The following is a 21,972-nucleotide window of genomic DNA, read 5'->3' on the forward strand; positions in this document are numbered from 1 at the left end:
ACATATCTAAAGTTATTTTGCATAACTAAATATTGCTGAAGAAAAATCTAGAGGTTCTGGGTTAATGAACTGTACATAAGGAAGCTTATAATGCAAAAACAAATTTACAAAGGGGTTCTGCACTGTTTCATCATATTTTTAAGCAAATGATTCAAATGAAAGCATACATCTCAAATCTAAAAAAAATTCATAGGGGCTGGCCCCGTGGCATAGTGGTTAAGTTCGGTGCGCTACACTTTGGCGGCCTGAGTTTGAGGGTTTGGATCCCAGGTGTGGACCTACCACTCATCAGCCATGCTGGGGCAGTGACTCACATACAAAATAGAGGAAGAGTGGCACAGATGTTAGCTCAGGGCTAAGCTTCCTCAAGTAAAAAGAGGAGGAAGACTGGCAGCAGATATTAGCTCAGGGTAAATCTTCCTCACCAAAAACAAACAAATTCATACCAGACATGATAACTAACTAGATGATATGGTAGACTGATTATAAAAATGGCTGTAATTCTTTATCCCTCCCTACACCTATCCTCTTTACAATATGACTTTGATGCCTCTCTGATAATGAGGAGTCTATTTCCTACCTTTTTTTTTTGTGTGTGAGGAGATCAGCCCTGTGCTAACATCTGCCAAACCTCCTCTTTTTTGCTGAGGAAGACTGGCCCTGGGCTAACAGCCGTGCCCATCTTCCTCCACTTTATATGGGATGCCGCCACAGCATGGCTTGCCAAGCAGTACATTGGCGCGCGTCCAGGATCCGAACCGGCGAACCCTGGGCCGCCACAGCAGAGCGCGCGCACCTAACCACTTGCACTACTGGGCCAGCCCCCTATTTCCTACCTTTTAAATCTGCCTGGAGACAACCTCCTGCCAAGTGAATGAGGTAGAAATGATGGTAGGCCAATTCTGAGCCTAGGCATCAAGAGGCTTGTGAGTTTCCACTCTCTCTCATGGAACCTTGCCACCATCAAGTGAATAATTCCTGGCTAGTCTGCTAGCATGAGAAACCATGTGGAGAACAACCCAGCTGTCCCAGCTAAGGACATTCTAGACCAGCGTACAAACATGATCCTAAATATGTCAGGGTCCAGCCAAGAGTGACAGAGCTCTGTTCAACCTCAGCTGATTGCATATGCATGTGTGAGCCCAGCCAAGACCAGAGTTGCCTAGCTGACTTGCAGACATATGTCACTGAGCTAGGGAATGGTTTGTAACACTATATATTAATGTACATGTAAATATATTTTGAAGATATATATATATATGTATATAACACAGCAACAAATACAGATGGTTAGATAACAAAACAGCTGAATGATAGAAAATAATCTTCCTGATGGACAAGTGAGCTAGAACTATGAGTAAAATTTAATAGAAACAAATGATGTCCCAAACTGAGAGTTAAAAATATTCAACTACAGGGGCTGGCCTGGTGGCGTAGTGGTTAAGTGCACGCGCTCCGCTTCGGCGGCCCGGGGTTCACAGGTTCGGATCCCGGGTGTGCACCGAAACACTGCTTGTCAAGCCACGCTGTGGCGGCGTCCCACATAAAGTGGAGGAAGATGGGCATGGATGTTAGCCCAGGGCCAGTCTTCCTCAGCAAAAAAGAGGAGGATTGGCATTGGATGTTAGCTCAGGGCTGATCTTCCTCCAAAAAAAAAAACATATTCAACTATACAAAATAGAACAAAGTGAGCAACAGTTAATTATTCCATGAAAAACTTACCCCATGATTCGAGAGAAGTAGATGCAAATACCATTGTGTTTTCCAGAGTACACAATCTCTGGTCCAGCCATACAACTAATACCTGTGGCCTGAGTTGCTGGGTTTACCACAGGACACATTGGAGTTGACATGACAGGAAGATGTACACCTTGTATACACATGAGAAAAACAAATCTTAAAATTTAACCTTAAACATTCAGAATTCTAAATAACCCAAGTTTGTTCTATCTAAACCCCCAGGTAAGAATATTTACAAAAATTCTGGAATAAATAGATATTTAATTGGGTTTTCCTTGATAAGAAGAGAGACTTAGGCTTGGACAGGAACTCCCAGATAGACTTTCAAGTGTTGGCAATCCAGGATGAAAAGGAAAGAAAGCTTGTAATCACTGCTCCTTAACGCTGGCAGTGCAACAAACCTAATTATACAGATTTCAGAGCTGGTAATTAAATCCTGGTGCCCAAATAAGGGGCTTTCCAGGTACACTATTGAAGGAGTTCCTTAGTAAAGGCATTCATGACCAAATGCCGTTACTTGCTTGGATGTCACTTCTATTAAATTACATTATTTTCAAGGCAATAGGGCAAATTAATCTTTTTCACACTAAGTACTAAGGATAATAAACTCACAACGTTAGCTCCTCAAAAAGAATGGTAGTAGCAACCTAAAACAAAGAAAAGAGGTACCTTGAGATGGTGTTCCCAAAAAGGATGGATTTGGATATGGACTACCACTAGGAACAGGAGAACCTAAAAAGGAAAGAAGAATATAAAGATTTATAAAATTACCTCTCAACCTTTTGAATCTAATCAAAATTAGATACAGAAGCTGTTTCTAAGCATAAGAGTGAGGAGTGGCACCATTCATAATATATTCAAGAATTAGGGACTCATCTCATTTCCTAGTAACTTTGTAACCTCTACTTTGTAAAACATTGAGGGGAGAGTTTATTAAATCATTCATCTCCTTCCTTTTGAACAAATAACAAATGAGTTCTGGGCCGGCCCCGTGGCTTAGCAGTTAAGTGCTCGAGCTCCGCTACCCGGCGGCCCGGGTTCGGATCCCGGGCGCACACCGACGCAATGCTTCTCCGGCCATGCTGAGGCCGCGTCCCACATACAGCAACTAGAAGGATGTGCAACGATGACATACAACTATCTACTATGGCTTTGGGGAAAAAAAAAGGAGGAGGATTGGCAATAGATGTTAGCTCAGAGCTGGTCTTCCTCAGCAAAAACAGGAGGATTAGCATGGATGTTAGCTCAGAGCTGATCTTCCTCACACACACACAAAAGATAAACAAAAAAATTAAAAAAAAAAACAAAAAAAACAAATGAGTACTGTAAATACTATTAGGTATATCTTATTTTGTTCCTTAGTATATATTAAGGATTCAATATTAATAGATCATCACTCTTTTTTTTTTTTTTTTTAATTTTATTTATTTATTTTTTCCCCCAAAGCCCCAGCAGATAGTTGTAGGTCATAGCTGCACATCCTTCTAGTTGCTGTATGTGGGACGCGGCCTCAGCATGGCCGAAGAAGCGGTGCGTCAGTGTGCGCCCGGGATCGAACCCCGGCCGCCAGCAGCGGAGCGCGTGCACTTAACCACCAAGCCACGGGGCCGGCCCGATCATCACTCTTAAGAGTTAGACATCTATAGACTTACTCACTAATAATACAGTAGCAATAAATAAAATATAATGAAAAGCTTTACACATTAAAATATGCTACAGAGCTTCTAAAATTCAAACTCTACTAGAAACAGTTTTATTTCAATGTTTCATACTCACTAGAGTAGACAGGAGACCCCAAGATGGGACCAACATTACTCGGAGCAGGGAGAGTGGTTGGAAATCTCATCTGTGCTTCACCGCCGTACCTATTTTTATAACGGAGGCTAAAGTTATTCAGTGAAACTATCCATCTTAAAGCTGGAATTATTCCAAGTCCTGCTTAGCTTCAAAATAAATGCTTTAAACATTAGAGACTTTAATGTATTGTGTTGACAGTGAAATATATGCATAGATACATAATAAAATACTTATTTAGTAAATGTTGACTTGAAACTGCTACCAGGAAGAATTATAAGGGATTCTGGCAATTTCTAAAAAAGGGTCTGCAATGCACAGAATTTACTGAATGAGTATATGGCACTGTAATTTTCATAATAGATTATGGTTAGGCAGTACTTAAAAAAATTCTTTTAAACAAAATCACATTGTAAATTCTTACTCTTAGCTAAATATTATCCGAATAAAAATATCTTTTTGATACAAAGTTTCCTTAAAGTGATTCAGAATCCCTGAATGCAAGTGATGCACATAAAGCAGAATTGGTATAGTGTTTGAGGAAGTAAAAAAAATAGAGGTAGAAAGAGGTGTAGAAAGAACACTAGACAGAGAAGTGGGAGAAGAGAATCCACAGAAAGGGTAACAATGCATAAATTATGCTAATCTATCTGTTTCCATTAGCATTATCATCTTTCCAGATTTCATCTTTCTGCAAATGAATTTTAGTAACTTGCCTGTATAGTCACTCAACTGTTTTGCAAGCCCTTAAACTATCACACTGGCCAATAAAAACATTTAAAAAAGTGACCAAGAACAAGAGAAAACTGACACATACCTGAAGAAAGCCCGAGTAGCCCAAGCAGATACTTCTCTGTCACAGGCAGCAGTGGAACAAGCAAGAATAAGGCAAGTTGCACAAGCCTGGTCTTCCTGTAAAAAAAGAATATCTTCCCTTATATTAAATATAATCATTTTTAAGAAGTTTTGTTCACTGCTGTATCCAGTGTTTAAATCTGTGCCTAGCAGAACAGGTGCTTGATAAATATTTGCTGACTGAATGAAATTGGCTGGTATGAAAAAGGAGAAGTAAACACTATTGGTTTTAAAGTTTATTGTACACGCTATTATTAACGGATGCTCTCTTTTTCTTTTTATCTAGATTCTATTTTAGTTTCTGGTTTATTCCTCTAATTTTTTTCTCATGGTCTTTTTACCTTCAGAAAATAACAATACAGTCATGTGCCACATAACAACCTTTTGGTCAGTGATGGACAGCATATACGATGGTGGTGCCATAAGATTAGTACCATATAGCCTAGGTGTGTAGTAGGCTATACCATCTAGGTTTGTTTGAGTATACTCTATGACGTTTGCAGAAAGACAAAATCACCTAAAGACACATTTCTCAGAAAGTATCCCCATCATTAAGTGACACACGACTGTAAAAATAGCTAACATTTATTGAGTACTCGTCATGTGCCAGGTACTATTTAAAGAGTTTAGAATATATTAATCCTCATACCACATAATATTATAAAGCAATGCATATTTTACATATGAGGAAATAGAAGCCCAGAGAATTCAAGTAATCTACCCTGGTGGTGGAGCTAGTGGTTTGAATCCAGTCTGTGTATTTAACTTTGATCTGATACTCTTGATTTTAAACTTAGCATTACCAGTTTTACCTCATCAATCCTAGTTGTGGCTTTAAAATACTGATGGCCCCATCATTATTGCCTCAATTTTTTTCCTCACAGCATTAAGCAAAAAATTTTTTAAAAAACTATTTGTCCACAAATGTCTTCTCCTTTTAGTAAAAATGCATTTGTCATATAATTTGAACATCAGACTCTTACTATTACACTTTAATAAGAATTTATCAAGAGAGAAAAATCTGAGTATTTACTACAAGCCTTACAGCATATTAATCATGTTCCCAAATATCAGTAAACATACAGTGACTAAGGTAAAGAAAGGAAGACTGGTAACAGTACGTGTTAATTACAGTATTTTGGTCCTAACATATAAAATTTAGCTATCATTTCTATTGTTTAAAATATCATCACATTGAAAAAAGAAGTACAAATAATTACCTGATTTAATTTAAAGAATCTTTCAATCTCTTCTCCATCTCCACCCACATTACTCACGAGTAGATGCCTCAATTGATCTACAGGTCTAAGTTTATGAAACATAAGACTCCCCTAAGAAGTTAAAAAAAGAAAGAACGTGAATAATAGTTTTACTGAGCTTGGCTGGTAGCAACCGACCCTGCTACATTATTTAATAAAACCAATGAAACAAAAAAATAACTTCAAGAATACAAAGTATACTGGTCAGAGATCATCTACATTTCAATTCTCAACTTATACTACATCTATATATCCATAGAGAAAATTTAATAAGAAAACACTACTCCCCGCCCACCCCCCCAAAAAGTAAAGCAAAAGGGTGCTGGCTTTGCCAGACACAAAACATATCATAAACCTTTATCTTATGCATGGTAATAGCACATGCATAAAAAGTCAGATAAGTGGAACAAAATAGAAAGTTCTGATATAGGCTCAAGTAAATACTAGAATTTAGTACATGATAAAAGTTACCCTTCAAAAACCAGAGGATTAAAGTTAAATTATCCATTAATCATGTCAGCACAAGTATGTCCATTTAGAAAAAAATGAAGCTGGATTCATAGTCATACCTCTACCAGGATAAATTCCAAATAGATCAAAAGATTTACAGAACAAAATAAAACTACAATAGAAGAAACTATGGGTGAATTCTTTTATGAACCTCATTGAGTGAAGAAGATTTTTTTACTATGACATAAATCCCAAAAGATAACTGAAGATTTTAATTACATAAAAACTTATCCACATGGGAAAAATCTCAATAAGCAAAAGCAAACGACAAATCAGGAAAAATATTTGAGACTAAAATACAAAAAGTTAGTTTCTCTGACACATAAAGAGCTTCTATAAATCAAAAAGAAAACGACAACTCAATAGAAAAGTAGGTATAGAATAGGAACAGATAGTTCACAGAAAAATAAACACTTGAAAAGATCTTTCACTCTTAATAAGATGAAATATTGCACTTGGACAGGATGTAAGGAAACAGGCACTCAATACTCATTGATAGTGAATGTATGTACAGGGAAACGTGGCAACATCTATCAAATTTATAAATACACATACTCTTTGACCCAGCAGATCCAATTCTACAGCTTACTCACACACATACAAAATGATATATACAAAAAGTTGTAGCATTTCTTTTTTTTTTTATAATTTTATTTATTTATTTTTCCCCCCAAAGCCCCAGTAGATAGTTGTATGTCATAGCTGCACATCCTTCTAGTTGCTGTACGTGGGACGCGGCCTCAGTATGGCTGGAGAAGCAGTGCGTTGGTGCGTGCCCGGGATCCGAACCCGGGCCGCCAGCAGTGGGGCGCGCGCACTTAACCGCTAAACCACAGGGCCGAATCATGTAGCATAATTTTTAACAGCAAAAGATGGTCTATTAATAGGAGACCAAATATGGTACATCCATATAAAGGATATATGAGAAAGTCCTTCATATATTAATAGGAAAAGATCTCAAATATATTTTTGAAAGATAAAAAGCAAGGTATAAAACAGTACATATAATCTGCCACCATTTGTTGAGAAATACATTTGTATTGTTTATATATATATATAACATATCTCTGGAAGGATACACAGGTGCTGATGATGAGTGTCTACAGGGAAGGGACCTGAATTAGAAGGGAGATTTTACTGTGTATATCTCTATATTATATCATTTGAATTTTGTCTATGCATTACTATCCAAAAAAGAAATATTAAGAAAATGTTTTTTAACAAGTGAGAACTATACTATAAGAAATAAACACAGCTTATTTTATTTATATCATGCTGCTGAACACTGGTGATAGAAGTGCTACTTTAGAAAAAGTGTAACACTTTATAAAGAATGAGTTCTTTTTGTTGCATTTTTTGGTATTTACAAACTATTCTTTAAGAACATTTTAAGAGTAAACATTCCTAAGTACGTAAGTAAATGACTATTTAAAGTAGCTACTGCAGAATACTTGATAAAAACATTAAATATTACTTCTCTTCTTTTTGTCTCCACCTTAACAGAATACGTACATACCTGTGCTGAGAGGAGAACAAATTTCTTTGGAGGCAACATATGCTGCTGTACAACAACTGGTGAGTCAGTTATTGGAATATGATCTTTATTTAAAGGTGTAATTATCTTATCTACTTTCAATTCATCTATTGCAGAAAGAGCCCAGGAATGACCATCAACACGAGTCGTCATCTATGCAACAGAAATAAATTTTTTATACATATTATTAAAGTTACATAAAGCAAAACTTTCTAAAAAGAAAAAACCCTGCAACCTCTAACTAAATGCAGGATTTAATAAATTAATAATACATTTATATGAATAGTCTCAAAAGCCTGTATTTAATTTTCTACTGTCTATTCTTCTAATCAGGCATCTTCTATGATAATGAATAATCTTTTCACACTACAGGACAAAGGCAAAATTTTAAAATAAACTATAAATAGCAATTTATAGCTTTATTAGAATTACAATTCTTTCAATAACCAAACACTAACTACCTTCTACCATCTTTCCAGGATAAACTGATCTATACTGCTGGGTTTGGTGCTTATATTTTGCTGACATGTAGATTTTTGTTCTCTTCTGAAGTTATATTTGCTTTCTTAAGCTAAGATACTCTTTTTTACTTTTTTTAGAAGTGTTCTAATCTTCTAAAATACGTTATTATAAAAAATTTCAAGCATCCAAAAATGTTGAAAGTACAGTAAATGTCCATATGCCCAATACCTAGATTCAACAATGGTCAGCATGTTGCCATATTTGTTTTCTCTCTTTCTATATACTTTTTCTTTTACTGAACCATTTGAAAGTAAGTTATGGACATCATATGTCCTTGCTAAATGACATATGCATCTCCTAAAAATAAGGATGTTTTCTTATATAACCATGATACTATTATAACATTCAAGAATATTAACAATTCTCTAACACAATCTAATGCCCAGCCAATATAGTATTTCCTCACTGTCCAAATGTCTTTTTTAGCTGTGTTTGGGAGACCAGAATTTGATCAAAGTTCATGTACTTTATTTATATTTGGTGGTTGTTTTTTTTAAAAAAACTCCCTATTTGTTTGAGAACAACTCAGGTATTATACAAATAAAATGATATGATGTACAGTATTTGCTTTAAAAACAAAAACAAATAATAGTTAACATTTATTGAGTGCTTCTTACGTGCAGGTAGTGTTCTGAGTGCTTTACACATGTGAACTCATTTAATCTTTAAACAACCCCATAGAGATGGGTACTGTTAAAACTATTACACATGAGGAAATCAAGGGCCAGAGACATATTAAGTCCTTTGAGCCAAAGCTTTGAGGAAATGGAGCCAGAATTCAACCTTGCATCCCCTAACACTGTGCTCCCATCAGGATAAGGTTTATATCTTACTGAGTTCTGAATCCTCACAGTCTATCACAGAATGAGGTACATAGTATGTGCTCAGTAAAGTTCAAAGAACAAAGGACAGAATTTGAGAAAGGCGCTCCTTGCCTCCATATCTACCTCCTGTCCCTACCCCAGCTGCTTATGCCATGTCAGAAACTTGGAAGAGGGCCGGCCCCGTGGCTTAGCGGTTAAGTGCTCGCACTCCGCTTTGGCGGCCCGGGTTTGGATCCCGGGCGTGCACCGACGCATTGCTTCTCCAGCCATGCTGAGGCTGTGTCCCACATACAGCAACTAGAAGGATGTGCAACTATGACATACAACTATCTACCAGGGCTTTGGGGGAAAAAAAGGAGGAGGATTGGCAATAGATGTTAGCTCAGAGCCAGTCTTCTTCAGCAAAAAAAAGAGGAGGATGAGCATGGATGTTAGCTCAGGGCTGATCTTCCTCACAAAAAAAAAAAAAAAAAGAAAGAAACTTGGAAGAGCCCAAACCACGCCCCCATGCCTGGGGGTTGGGTTCTTCCTCCTCTCATCTACACATATCTTTTGTCACTCCCCCTAATAAGAAGGGCTCAAGTTTGAGAACAACCAGGAAGCAGCCAGTGACAGCTAGAACTAAAATGCCTTTAAAGAGATGGCTCCAAATAGGGAGTCTCAGACATTCACCAAGCCCTATTGGGACTTGGTTTATCTGGTTTGATTAGCATCCTCTGGAGGCGGCGGCATGAGCTATGCTAGGGCACCTAGGAGGACACACAGGGGTGGAGTAGGGACACTAACGGGAGGGAGCAGAGATGGCCTCCCCTCAGCCCTTCTTGGGCTGGGGGCCGGGATGAAAGAAGAAAGATGAAACAAGATGGGGAAAATGTTGATAATTCTGTAATGTGGGGTTCAATTAACCATTAATTTTATTTTTGTATGTGTTTCAAAATTTCTATAATTAAAAGGAAAAACTTTATTTAGGCAGAACTACAAATTAAAGAGATCGTAAGAATAAAATTCTAAGTCATAACTATAATGGATGACCTCATAATTAAGCAACCAAAAATATAATAAAGTGGGACAAAGATCATTTCAGAAAAGATATATGCATTTTCAGATACATTATGAAAAACACCCTAAAAGGGTTCCAACGTTTTAAGATTTTTTTTGTGTGTGTGTGAGGAAGATCGGCCCTGAGCTAACATCTGCCAATCCTCTTTTTTGCTGAGGAAGACTGGCCCTGGGCTAACATCCATGCCCATCTTCCTCCACTTTATATGGGATGCCGCCACAGCATGGCTTGCCAAGCGGTGCGTCGGTGCGTGCCCGGGATCCCCAGGCCGCCGCAGCGGCGGAGCATGCACTTAACCGCTTGCGCCACCAGGCCGGCCCCTCTTTAAGATATTTTTAATGATTACCATAATGACTTCCAATCTCACAGAGGAAAAATGAAGAATTAATAGAAGACACTTTTTAATATGATTTCTAATCATATAAGATTATTAGAAGCAAACAATAATAAATCAAAAGATAAAGTTTCTTACAATTTTGTTCTTCGTTTAAAATTATATAAAAAATTCTTTATAATTTCTCAGGATAACTTGCCTGGGTTTCCATCATTGGCTTTTGGAAAGGAAATGTATCATGGTTGACACACCACAAAATGTCATTATCTTCATTTTCTGAGGCTGCCATCAGTAGAATACCTAAAAGTTTAATACACAAAATCTTATTATGTAATGTCAAATAATACACATTCCCCAATAATCTTAATATTACTTAGTAACATTAATATATATAAATGTGTATATATATACACACAGCATTAATCTGAGGTATAATTTAACACAAAAAAAAAGTTTCTGGATAAAAAAACCAAAACTTTCTAAATTTTAATGGAAATTTCCCTGTTATCTTCAAATGCCTCAAAATACCTTCTAATTTTAATAATTTTAAGAATCTAAGCTTAACTCTGATAGTATTTCAGAACTTACCCTTACTATAAAGAGCTTTATGTACTTTTGAAGGCTTTTCCACCGTTGAAGATGCGGAGAATCCAGGAGGTAAGCGGACATGGACCAGCGTCAATGTATTAGGTCGTGCTAACGGCTGTCTGAATGGACAAGTGCTGAAATATAACCTTACACCTGATGATGAGATAAAATTATCCATCAGTAACAGAAAATAAAGATGTGAGGTACATGTGTTAATGAAGCAACTCCATAGAGAAATACAGAACTCTGCTGAAGCCATATATCACTTTCCTGACTGATCTTAAATCAGCAGGTTACTACCAAGCTGAAGTGGATTTCTAAGACAATGTCACTTGGAATTGAGAGGTGAATCAACACATTTCAGTAGAAGGAACCTACAAGCGTAAGACAAAGGAGCCTGCGTTCCAATTCAGGCTCTGTCACTGAACGTTAGCCACTTTACTTTTTGGGCCTGGTTTTACATCTATAAAATGAGCCAGAACCAAAGGACTCTTTTAATCTTCAAAATCCTTAATTTTATGAATTACTAATATGGCTTGATAACTGATACAGAAAAAAACATATTGCTAATGGTAAATTTCCAAATCTGAGGATTATCAAAAGTTACAACAGCAATAGCAGACATAAATAAAACAACATACCTGCATGTGTGACAGCCAATAATTGACAGTCCAGTGATTCGGAATTTTCAATCACTGCTATTTGAACAATTGGTTTAAAAACAGAACGATCTATGGTCCTAAAAGAAAGGAGAAAAACGAAAGTTTATTTTAAAACCGCGTCTACTATATTATAAGGAACATACTCCACCGGCATTTTTACGTCTAAATATGCTAAAATAGTTTACGACTAACTTCTTAAGAAAGTAATACAATAGCAGCAAGAATTGACGAAAACCCTTGAATGTGTGTTGTTTACATTAATATTGTTAAGAGGAACCCTTTTTTCAGATGATAAAAGAAGGCTAAATCCATTGGGTAACTGGTTAATGCGGAAGAAGGTGTTCTCAGAGCATCAAAACATCATTGTAAAGATTACTACTAATTAAAAAGGGGAAAAAAATGAACCTTTATAATGCAGAGATCTGGTGAACACAACTTAACCAAGTGTTCATAGTGGGAAAACTGGTTTTATGTGCCTCCTGACGTACTGCTGTAAGAAGTTCACATCACCTATGTAATATTGGTTAAAAACAATATTACCCTGAACCCAACGATAAGGAAAAAAAGACAAATTCAGAAATTGGGATATTCTATAAATAACTTTCTTGCCCCTCTCTCCCAAATGTCAACATTTGAAAAAGAAAAGGCAGTAAGAGGTCTGTTCTATATTAAACGAGACTAACGACCAATGCAATTCATGAGCTCTGACTGAATCTGGAGAAAATGGAAAGAAAAACAGCTATGAGAAATTTTTGAGACTATTGAGTAATCTTAATATGGACCATATAATTATGAGATAATATTACAAAATTATTAATTTTTTAAGATGTGGTAATGATACTGTGGTATATGAGACTTAGGAGATGGAAGCTGAAGGATTTAAGGGTGAAAGGTATGATGTCTGCAAACTACTTTCCAATAGGTCAAAAGAAAGAGAGGGAGTAAATGAGGCAAAATGTTACCAATTGGTGAATTTAGATAAAGGATATATCAGTTTTTACCATGCTATTCCTTTTATTTTTCTGTGGATTTGAAAAAATTTCCAAAAAAAGTTGAGAAAGAAAAAGGAAACCCTTTCTTTTAGATTGTCTGCCTTGAGAATTTTTTTGTCATTGAAGAGCAAAGAAAACAGGTTGATTTTTCACTGGGATATCTGATTGCAGCGATGACTCAGGGACATAGACAACAGAAGCTGAAAATTTGTGGCCTTTGTTAAGCAAAGAAAATGTTTTTGCAACTAAGTCACTTGTGACATATGCAAATAGCAGTGTATGGTGTCTGAAGACTTGCCTTCTAGGTTGGTTTCCAGGACTTATTTAGGAGTCAGATCTCAGGCACATCGTAACATCCCTTAGCTTCAGTTTTGTCATGAATACAGTAAGGATAATACAACTGAGAAATTCTGTGCACTTGTATCAATTATCAGACCACCTAAACTTGTACCATGTAGGCCTGTTACAAGAGTGGAGTAGTTATAAGAGGGGAAACTTTTGGGCCGGCCCCACGGCTTAGCGGTTAAGTGCATGCGCTCTGCTGCTGGCGGCCCGGGTTCGGATCCCTGGCGCGCACCAATGCACTGCTTCTCCGGCCATGCTGAGGCCACGTCCCACATACAGCAACTAGAAGGACGTGCAGCTATGACATACAACTATCTACTGGGGCTTTGGGGGAATAAAAAATACATAAAATTAAAAAAAAAAAAAGAGGGGAAACTTTTGAGACATGTAGCTTCCTAGTCACAACAACTGTAATGCCTGTACAGACCACCCAAAGCTTAATTAAGTTCCAAGGAAAAACACATGTGAAGTTGTACTTGACACTGTAAAACTAGTCTGTCTTATGTTTCAAACCATCCAACGTAAGAATAAAATAAAAGGAAGTCTCTAGCAGCTCTGTTTCAAACATAACCTACAATGGCATCTTATCTTTTAGAAATATTTTGAGGGGGAAATAAGTTACTTTTAGTATATTGCACATAAATAGTATAATTATGCTTGCACATGAAATGTCCAGCAATGAAGTACATATTACCTAGCAATGTTTCCAGCAGCAGAGACAATAGAATTCTGTGACACTGAGGCAACTCTGCTCATTCCTTGTCCATCTTGGCCCAAATCATAAACCTGTGAATAAAAAATTATATCCACTTAAACATGATTATAAAACGTATACATTTTATAAAATAAACTTTAAGAATTTTTCATTAAATAAACTTCCCCTTTTTAGGGATTCTTTAATTTTGGTATTTCATATAGGTATGAAAACATTCAGAGATTTGAAATTTCATAAAAAAGGGGCCCTAAGAAGTAGTTTGAGGGGCTGGCCCGGTGGCGCAAGCAGTTGGGGGCGCGCGCTCCGTGGCAGCGGCCCAGGGTTTGCTGGTTCGGATCCCGGGCGCGCACCGACGCACTGCCTGGCAGGTGGCAGCGTCCCATATAAAGTGGAGGAAGATGGGCACGGATGTTAGCCCAGGGCCAGTGTTCCTCAGCAAAAAAAGAGGAGGATTGGCAGATGTTAGCACAGGGCTGATCTCCTCACAAAAAAAAAAAAAAAAAAAGTAGTTTGGGATGTTTTTTAAAAAAAGCACACAGTTCAAAGGAAAAGTCTAAGAGTCACTGAATCGTCTTCCTTAAAAACAGGGATGTTCTTCCCCCCTTAAATGGTAGAATAATATTAAATTTACCTGTATTACTCCTTTCTCAGATCGTGTATATAAAATATTTCTAGAATTATCAATTGCAATTTGAACAATAGGATCTAAAAGTAAGACAAAAAAAAAAAAGAAAAAAATCCAAACATTAACAAATCAACCAGCAGACACTTACAAAAAATTAAAACTGCTGAATTAAAACTTTGCATTCAGGGGCTTTCCTCTTGCTTTGTAGATAAGTCCTAGGATATTTGCATAAGGACAAAGTCAAGAAGCATTTAAGTCAGACAACAAGTGAACAAAGCAGACATCAAATACTATGACTGGATTGAGAGCACCACAAATAAGTTATTCTGTCTTCTAAATGAATTTCAAGCTAAATCAAAAACAAGTTCTAAATCATTTCTTCACTCAACGAACATTTAACTAATGTTTGCTACCTGCTAGAAACACAAAATAAACTATACCCAGTCTAGTCCTTTAAGAAACTTCCAGTTTAATTTAGTAACTCATTGTATAAAGGGAAATAATTTAAAAATTCAATCATATTAACATTTTTTAGGTGTATTATTTATTTCACGGAAGCATTTTTAAATTATTTCACCTACCTAAATCTCTCAGTTTACTAAACACTCAGACATATTCATTTTATACTGGGAATTTGTTCTTGACCATGAAAAACATGTATTAGATGTCTGAATGTGTCTCTCTCTCTTTCTCTCACATACACACAAACGTTTTGGTTTAAGTATGTATGTACCACTGTTTTAGACCCATGTTACATGACGCTTTGGAATAAAACACATGCTATCCATATGTTTTATAATCTCCTCTTCCTTTAAGAGATCATATGAATATATAACAAATGCTATTTAATAAGACAAACTGTTTCGATTAAGAATGAGAATTTCTGATGTTAAGTCAACAATTGTTAAAATTTTTTGTTTGCCAAATTTGTTTTCTACTTACCATCTTCCGAGAATGTGAATTGTAGCAATGAAGGAACAAGGAAAGAAAGTGAGCTCTTTGAGTGGTTTATTTTCCTACATCTTTGGCTAAACCAACCTGCTTCTGCCTTAAAAGAAAAAAATGAAAGAAAGAAGACTTGTAAATGTAGGCACCTCCAACGTAGTGATTATTGTATACCCATGTTTATAAAAATCCTCAAATCTTAGTAAAATACCAATAATTATAAATAAAGTGAGACATTCTATTCAAAAGTAAATACTGACTTTAGTCCTGTAATTAAAAACAGAAAATGTCTTTAGCTATAATCAAACCACTGCTCTCAATGAAATCAGCTATGTCTATTCCAGTAACTTCAGCGATGTTATGTCAGTGAACTCATATGTTAATTATGTAAAAACTCCTGTTTGAAGTAGTAAGGAAAATAAGCACAGTTTATAAGTGCCAAAAGTACATAAGATAGAGGTATTTTTATCATCTCACTACTGCTAAAAGGAATTTTATTAGCCACCACCATCATAAGCTACAGTCTACCTCTCAATGATTGAGGTTTTGCCATACTTAAATCTGTAACAAAACCATTTTTTGTAATAAACAAAGCCAAGAGAAATTGGTAACGAAGAGATACAATGTAATATAAAAAAACCCAGCTGATCTGGGTTCTAACACTAGCTCTGTACTAATAAGCTGTGTAACTATGAGAATATTATTTTATCAGTTTCCTATCGTTTACCTTATGAAAAAGGCAACAATACAGTAGGTAAACAAACTGAGCAAAGGACCCAAAGAGGCATTTCACAGAAGAAAAAACACAAATGACCAATACATGAAAAGATGCACAACTCAACTAGTAATAAAAAACAATTTCCCGGGCCGGCCCGGTGGCTTAGCGGTTAAGTGCACGCGCTCCGCTGCTGGCGGCCCGGGTTCGGATCCCGGGCGTGCACCGACGCACCGCTTCTCCGGCCATGCTGAGGCCGCGTCCCACATACAGCAACTAGAAGGATGTGCAGCTATGACATACAACTATCTGCTGGGGCTTTGAGGGAAAAAATAAATAAATAAAATCTTTAAAAAAAAAAAAAAACAATTTCCCTCCATCAGATTGGCCAAAATTAATGTCTGATAATATGAGTATTAGTGGCGGGGGGCGGTGGGGAGGGGCAGATATTCATAGATGCCTGCTAACGATCTAAAGCTCTGAGAGGGCAATATGAAAATATAAAATACAATTTTAAATACATATACTCTATAACCCAACTATTAGAATTCTAAATCTCTACACTGAAACATTTCTACACATGTCTACAAGGAGGCCTCCAAAAGAATACTTATCATAGCACTATTTGTGAAAGGGAAAAATTGAGAACCTAGAAGTCCATCATCAAGAAAGGAATGGTTAAATAAACCATGTACATCCACTTTATGGACAAGCACGCAGCAATCACAAAACATAACATATATCTATCTACCAGATACTGACAAGGAGAGTCTTGTCTGTATTAAGACAAGTGAAAAGCCAATTATGAAACAAAACGTAAGCAATAACCCAAGCAAAAACATACATACACAAAAGTACACTACGTATTTGTATATGAGTATATACACACACACATAAATACATATGTAGAGATATTTATAGATATATTTAAGGATATTTATCAATGTATATATCATGTTCTACAAGGACATACACAGAACTGATAATGGCTTTTACCTCTGGGGAGAAGATTGGGTTCTGTAGGCATGGAGGACTCTATGTTTGAATACTTTCCATAACAATATATTAACGTGCTTATATAATCAGAAAATAAAAACAGAAACTTATCTATCCCTACTCTATCAAGAGGGAGGAAGAAAAACGTTTATAATGCCAGACCTACTTGGTATGCTACTTCATATAAACAGCCATCCTTTCCAGCCAAGAAAATCCTGCCATTATCCGTGGACGTTATTGTTAAAAGGTAAGTATTATCAGTGGGAAGAGAATATAAAGGATCTGGAAGCAACTGCATTCCACCACACATACTGTCATTAAGAACTCCAGAACCTATTTTTTTTTAAAAGAAAGAATACGGGAATTAGTTTATCAGCATTTTTAAAGTTTAAAACAATCACTGCATTATCTTCACAATTGATATTCTTACTGAATCCTTGATATACTCAAAAGCTTCTACAATATACATTTTTAAATTACTATAAAAAGTCTCATACAATTTGATAATTCATGTTAAATAGAATCTACAGTATGTTATATAACATATAAAATACATAATTATAATATATATAATATATATGTATATATATCATAGTAGAACATCAAGCAAAAAACTAACCCAAATTATTAAATTTTGGAAAAAAGCCTAGGAACATGATAATAATCATTAACTTGAGTCACTGAAATTCAACATTATTTCACCCAAAATAGATTGCTAGAATGCAAAAAAAAAACATTGAATGTGCTTGTAAGAAATTAATTGAGGACTTCTTACCTTAAGGGAAAGAAGAATGTATTATATTTTGGTGTTCCATATGTTAAAATGGCCATTGAAAACATTGGACACAAAGAAATTGAAGGCATTATTGAAAAACTCACCAGTGTCAATTATTTCTCTTCTGCTACCCTCTCTTTACTTTAGACATTTAAGAACTTCACTTTTAAACTGCATTTAATAATATGGTAAATATATCCAAAATACTTTTTTGGTGGAATGATTAACCTGAAATATCTATCTATATCTGACAGTTAACCTGAAAGACCATATCTACAGGGAAATGTTATTTTCCTATGAGCAAAAAGCCTAGAGAGTTAACTTAGTGAAAAAACTTAGTTTTTAATAATAATATTAAATTGGCTAAGACATTTTTATTCTAAAAAACACAACGTACGGGTTTCTATACCTGTTTGTAAATTAGCATAGCTGAGTCCAAGAATCACTATATCCACAGGTGTCGCTAAAACCAGGAGGTGTCGAACATGAGGTTGAAAGATGCCTAAGATAAAGTAGACATGGGGTAGGGATTATTTCCCAAAAAAACACCCAGCATTTAGGCATTAATAGAATATGGGGTTTCACCATTAAAATAAACTATTGATGAAACAGTATATGAAAAGTCTGAACCCAATTTAGTTAATTTTGATGTTAAAATATTACTACCTATGATCATTTAAGTAAGTAAATGAGAAGAACCACCTTAGGAAATAAATACTTTAGTATTTAATGCCATTTAAAATCAGTGTAACATTACAAAATAGTTTTAGGTTTATTAAAATAGAAAGACTTCTGTTTGTAAACCCATGTTAATAGCAGCATTATTCACAAGACCTAAAAGGTGGAAGCAACCCAAGTGTCCATCCGTGGATAAATGGATAAACAAACTGTGGTATATACATATAACGGAATATTATTCAGCCTTAAAAAAAGAGGGAAATTCTGACACATGCTACAATCAAGATGAACCTTGAGGACATTATGCAAAGTGAAATAAGCCATTCACAAAAAGACAAATATTATATGATTCTACTTACATGAGGCACGTGGAGTAGTCAACTTCAAGGAGACAGAAATGAGTTTATATGTCAAATGAGTTTATATCAAAACCAGATAATTTACAGTTTCGGGGGGGGCATTAAACCAAGTAGAATTTTTTTTTATGTTAATTCATGCTGAGGTACTGTTTAATTTTAAAAAGTGTGGGGTGGCATGAAATACTACGTGTAATTACCACTGTCATCATGTTATGACATCCAAAAGTAGTGTGTCTGTGATAGGAATAAAAGGAAACATGCCTTATGTTATGATTATGGACAGCTCTTTATATGTACACATTTGGCTTACTTAAGCATGTTAAATGTCACAGAAAATACAGCAAAGCTTGTATTATCACTTGGTTTTACTTTCATGTGATGAACATAAAGGGGCACAAAAGCCACAGTTTTGTACATCAAGGTTCAAGTAAATAATGCTGAAGGCACAGACTTCCGACCTTAATGACCTCAAAATACACTTGATATTTCATCGTAAGTTGATTTAAAAAGCTTGAACTTTGGGGGCCAGGCCAGTGGCATAGCAGTTAAGCTCACACGCTCCGCTTTGGTGGCTCAGGGTTCACGGGTTCGGATCCTGGGCGTAGACCTACACATTGCTCATCAAGCCATGCTGAGGCGGTGTCCTACACAGAGCAAGTAAAAGGATACACAACTATGACATACAACTACCAACTGGGGCTTTGGGGAGGAAAAAAAAGGAAAAAAGGAGGAAGATTGGCAACAGATGTTAGCTCAGGGCAAATCTTCCTCAAAAAACAAAACAAAACAAAAAAACGCTTGAACTTTATGAACACCTAGACTTTCCTTAAAAAAAGATAAACAAAGTAGTGCCTTGTCAAACGATGTCCTCTTCTCTGAAATCTCTCATAATTTAGTCAAGTATTTTGAAACACGAGATGGTAAAACTGGAAGCCATTTCCCTGCAGGATGCAACAGGTTCAAATAACTGACATTTCTCACTTTAACTCTCATTACTTATCAATAAAGTGCACATCTTATTAGCACCTTTTAGAAACTGCCATTGTTGTTTATGTCTCTGGAATGGTGAAAAGTCTTACTGCTCAATAATATTTTGAAAGAAAAAGTTTACCACTTGTGTACAAATATGAGCACTTATGATCCTCTGCAAAACATCTGTTTTTGCTGCTTTGATGAAGAAACTCAACAGAACCCTAACTCACTGCATTCCACAAAGGCATGCTTCGGCACCAAAAACATGGCCAATGGCACCTTCAACTTCAAAGGCAACTTCAATGATAGTATGAACTGGTGCCTTCTCAAGAGATTTTATCCAGAAATAGGAAAATTTCAAGTTCTTCTCCTCTATTGAGAAGTTCACTGGCTTTCCAGAAACAGGTGACTAAACTTGAGGTAGGAGGTTTACTTTCTTGGAGAGACAAGGAAAGATCATTCTAAGAATGACTTGCAGGAAGGAGTTTATTCTTGATTGGACTCAGGTGGCAGCTCTATTGGGTCATACAGATGAGGTAAATTGTTTATCTCATAATCATAAAATCACTATAATGAATATTGCCCCAAAGCAACAAGCTCTTTCAGCAGTTACCTCCCTGGAAGATGAGATTGAAGCTGGACACTATGTGAATCTTTCAATACATGAGAAATGCTTTTTTGAACTTGAAAAGTGTGATTAAGCCTTGTCAATTTCTCTGTAGGCAAATCCTGCAAACGCTAAAAAACACTGAGGAATTCTTGTGTTTTATCCAATCATCAAATTGAAACATGGATTCATAATCTTCTTGCTTACATAGAAAGCATCAATAAAGCAGACTCTTGCCAAAAAGCTTAATTGATTTAGAAAAAAATGACTTTAACTTGAAGATGTTCCCTTGCAAAAGACAAAGTAAGAAAAGGACTTTGTCAGCTTTAACATATTTTTGAGTCAGAATTTTCAGTACTTGACAGCAAAGTTAAAATTGTTTAATTATCAAAGACTATATCATAATTTCAATTTTGCATGGAAACATTTGAGTAGAACAAAATTTTTCTATTTGTTTTAGATGGACAATTTATTACAACATGGACAGGAACAGCTGTTGACTTTCAAATGAAGAAATAAGACAGAGATACATACATCAGAGTAAAGACTGTTTTGAGATTCTATGCAAAGGAAATACATTTCCAATGCAATCACATAAACAGCCTATGAAACTGCATGTTTGTACTTATGTAAATTATTATAATTTCAAAATGGTTGTGACCTTAAAAAATTTTATTTAGGCCTGGCAGACAATGAGTTTTGTCTACTATTTCCCCTTGTAGGAAGGTGCATTCAAGGGATGTATATTAAATTTAAATCAATCAGTTCTACTTGTCAGTAGCTCTGATAAAAGATCTGGTGTTATGAAGTTGAAACTGTAAGTTAAATAATACTTGTGACTTCTCTAAAATTTATTCTGAACTTTGTTCTCACTTTCATGGGCTATCAGGACTGAAAAAACGCAGAGACAAAAATAGTTGTTACACTAAATTCAGTAATTGATGAAAAATGTATAATGTAAAAAAACTTCAGGTAAATCAAGAAAGAATAACAAAAAGCAAGATAAAATTCAAGAATTATAGTTTAACAACTTTAAAGGCAGACTCACGTATAGCATAAAGTGAGTAAACTGTTCAATATTCCTAATCACTTTATATATTTCTAATTAGAAGTAATTCAGAACAAAACTTCAATAGGAAATTCAACTTCTTAAAATGTGTTATCATTCAGTCCTAAAATATTTGGAGTCTGTGTAGATACAAACATAATTTAATCCTTTTATTTTTATCTCTTACCAGGTTTTGGTTTCACAAGCCCCACAGCAAGAATAGTCTCACTAAGTCCATCAAAATAGGCAAGGTCTCCTCTGCCAACAGTTGAAGAAAAACATGTTATACATATAAAGAAAACAAAGTTTTATCCTATAATACTCTTTAAGACTACAGAATACAATGAAAAATAAACCAGCAAACAAAACTGTTTCAGTTCCAAGACACAGGCACACAGGCCTTCCTAAGGCTAAGCATGAACAAGGGAAATAGGGAGTGCTGCTCCCCATTCCAAATATCCTCCCCACCAGGTTGCAAGTCTCAAGTAACAGCAATCTACTGCTCGGGCAGGGACAAG

At 35.8% G+C, this 21,972-nt stretch overlaps 1 protein-coding gene across 2 annotated transcripts in view; it reads right to left on the reverse strand.

Moving 5' to 3' along the window:
* The window catches only part of NUP155 (nucleoporin 155), a 61,978-nt gene that overhangs the window by 31,551 nt on the left and 8,455 nt on the right, over window positions 1-21,972 (reverse strand). For both annotated transcript variants that reach the window (XM_004422746.3, XM_087443210.1), the window contains exons 4-18: window positions 21,642-21,712; window positions 18,200-18,292; window positions 17,182-17,348; window positions 15,302-15,407; window positions 14,366-14,439; window positions 13,714-13,805; window positions 11,662-11,759; window positions 11,021-11,173; window positions 10,632-10,732; window positions 7,675-7,845; window positions 5,610-5,720; window positions 4,352-4,446; window positions 3,517-3,605; window positions 2,410-2,472; window positions 1,723-1,870 (exon numbers count right to left, since the gene is read on the reverse strand). In XM_004422746.3, coding sequence (XP_004422803.1) covers window positions 1,723-1,870; window positions 2,410-2,472; window positions 3,517-3,605; window positions 4,352-4,446; window positions 5,610-5,720; window positions 7,675-7,845; window positions 10,632-10,732; window positions 11,021-11,173; window positions 11,662-11,759; window positions 13,714-13,805; window positions 14,366-14,439; window positions 15,302-15,407; window positions 17,182-17,348; window positions 18,200-18,292; window positions 21,642-21,712 — 1,632 coding nt within the window. The remainder of the gene's footprint in view (window positions 1-1,722; window positions 1,871-2,409; window positions 2,473-3,516; window positions 3,606-4,351; window positions 4,447-5,609; window positions 5,721-7,674; window positions 7,846-10,631; window positions 10,733-11,020; window positions 11,174-11,661; window positions 11,760-13,713; window positions 13,806-14,365; window positions 14,440-15,301; window positions 15,408-17,181; window positions 17,349-18,199; window positions 18,293-21,641; window positions 21,713-21,972) is intronic.

This window comes from Ceratotherium simum, chromosome 18, assembly GCF_057802395.1.
Source record: "Ceratotherium simum simum isolate JZ-2026a chromosome 18, ASM5780239v1, whole genome shotgun sequence".
Classification (NCBI taxonomy): domain Eukaryota; kingdom Metazoa; phylum Chordata; class Mammalia; order Perissodactyla; family Rhinocerotidae; genus Ceratotherium; species Ceratotherium simum.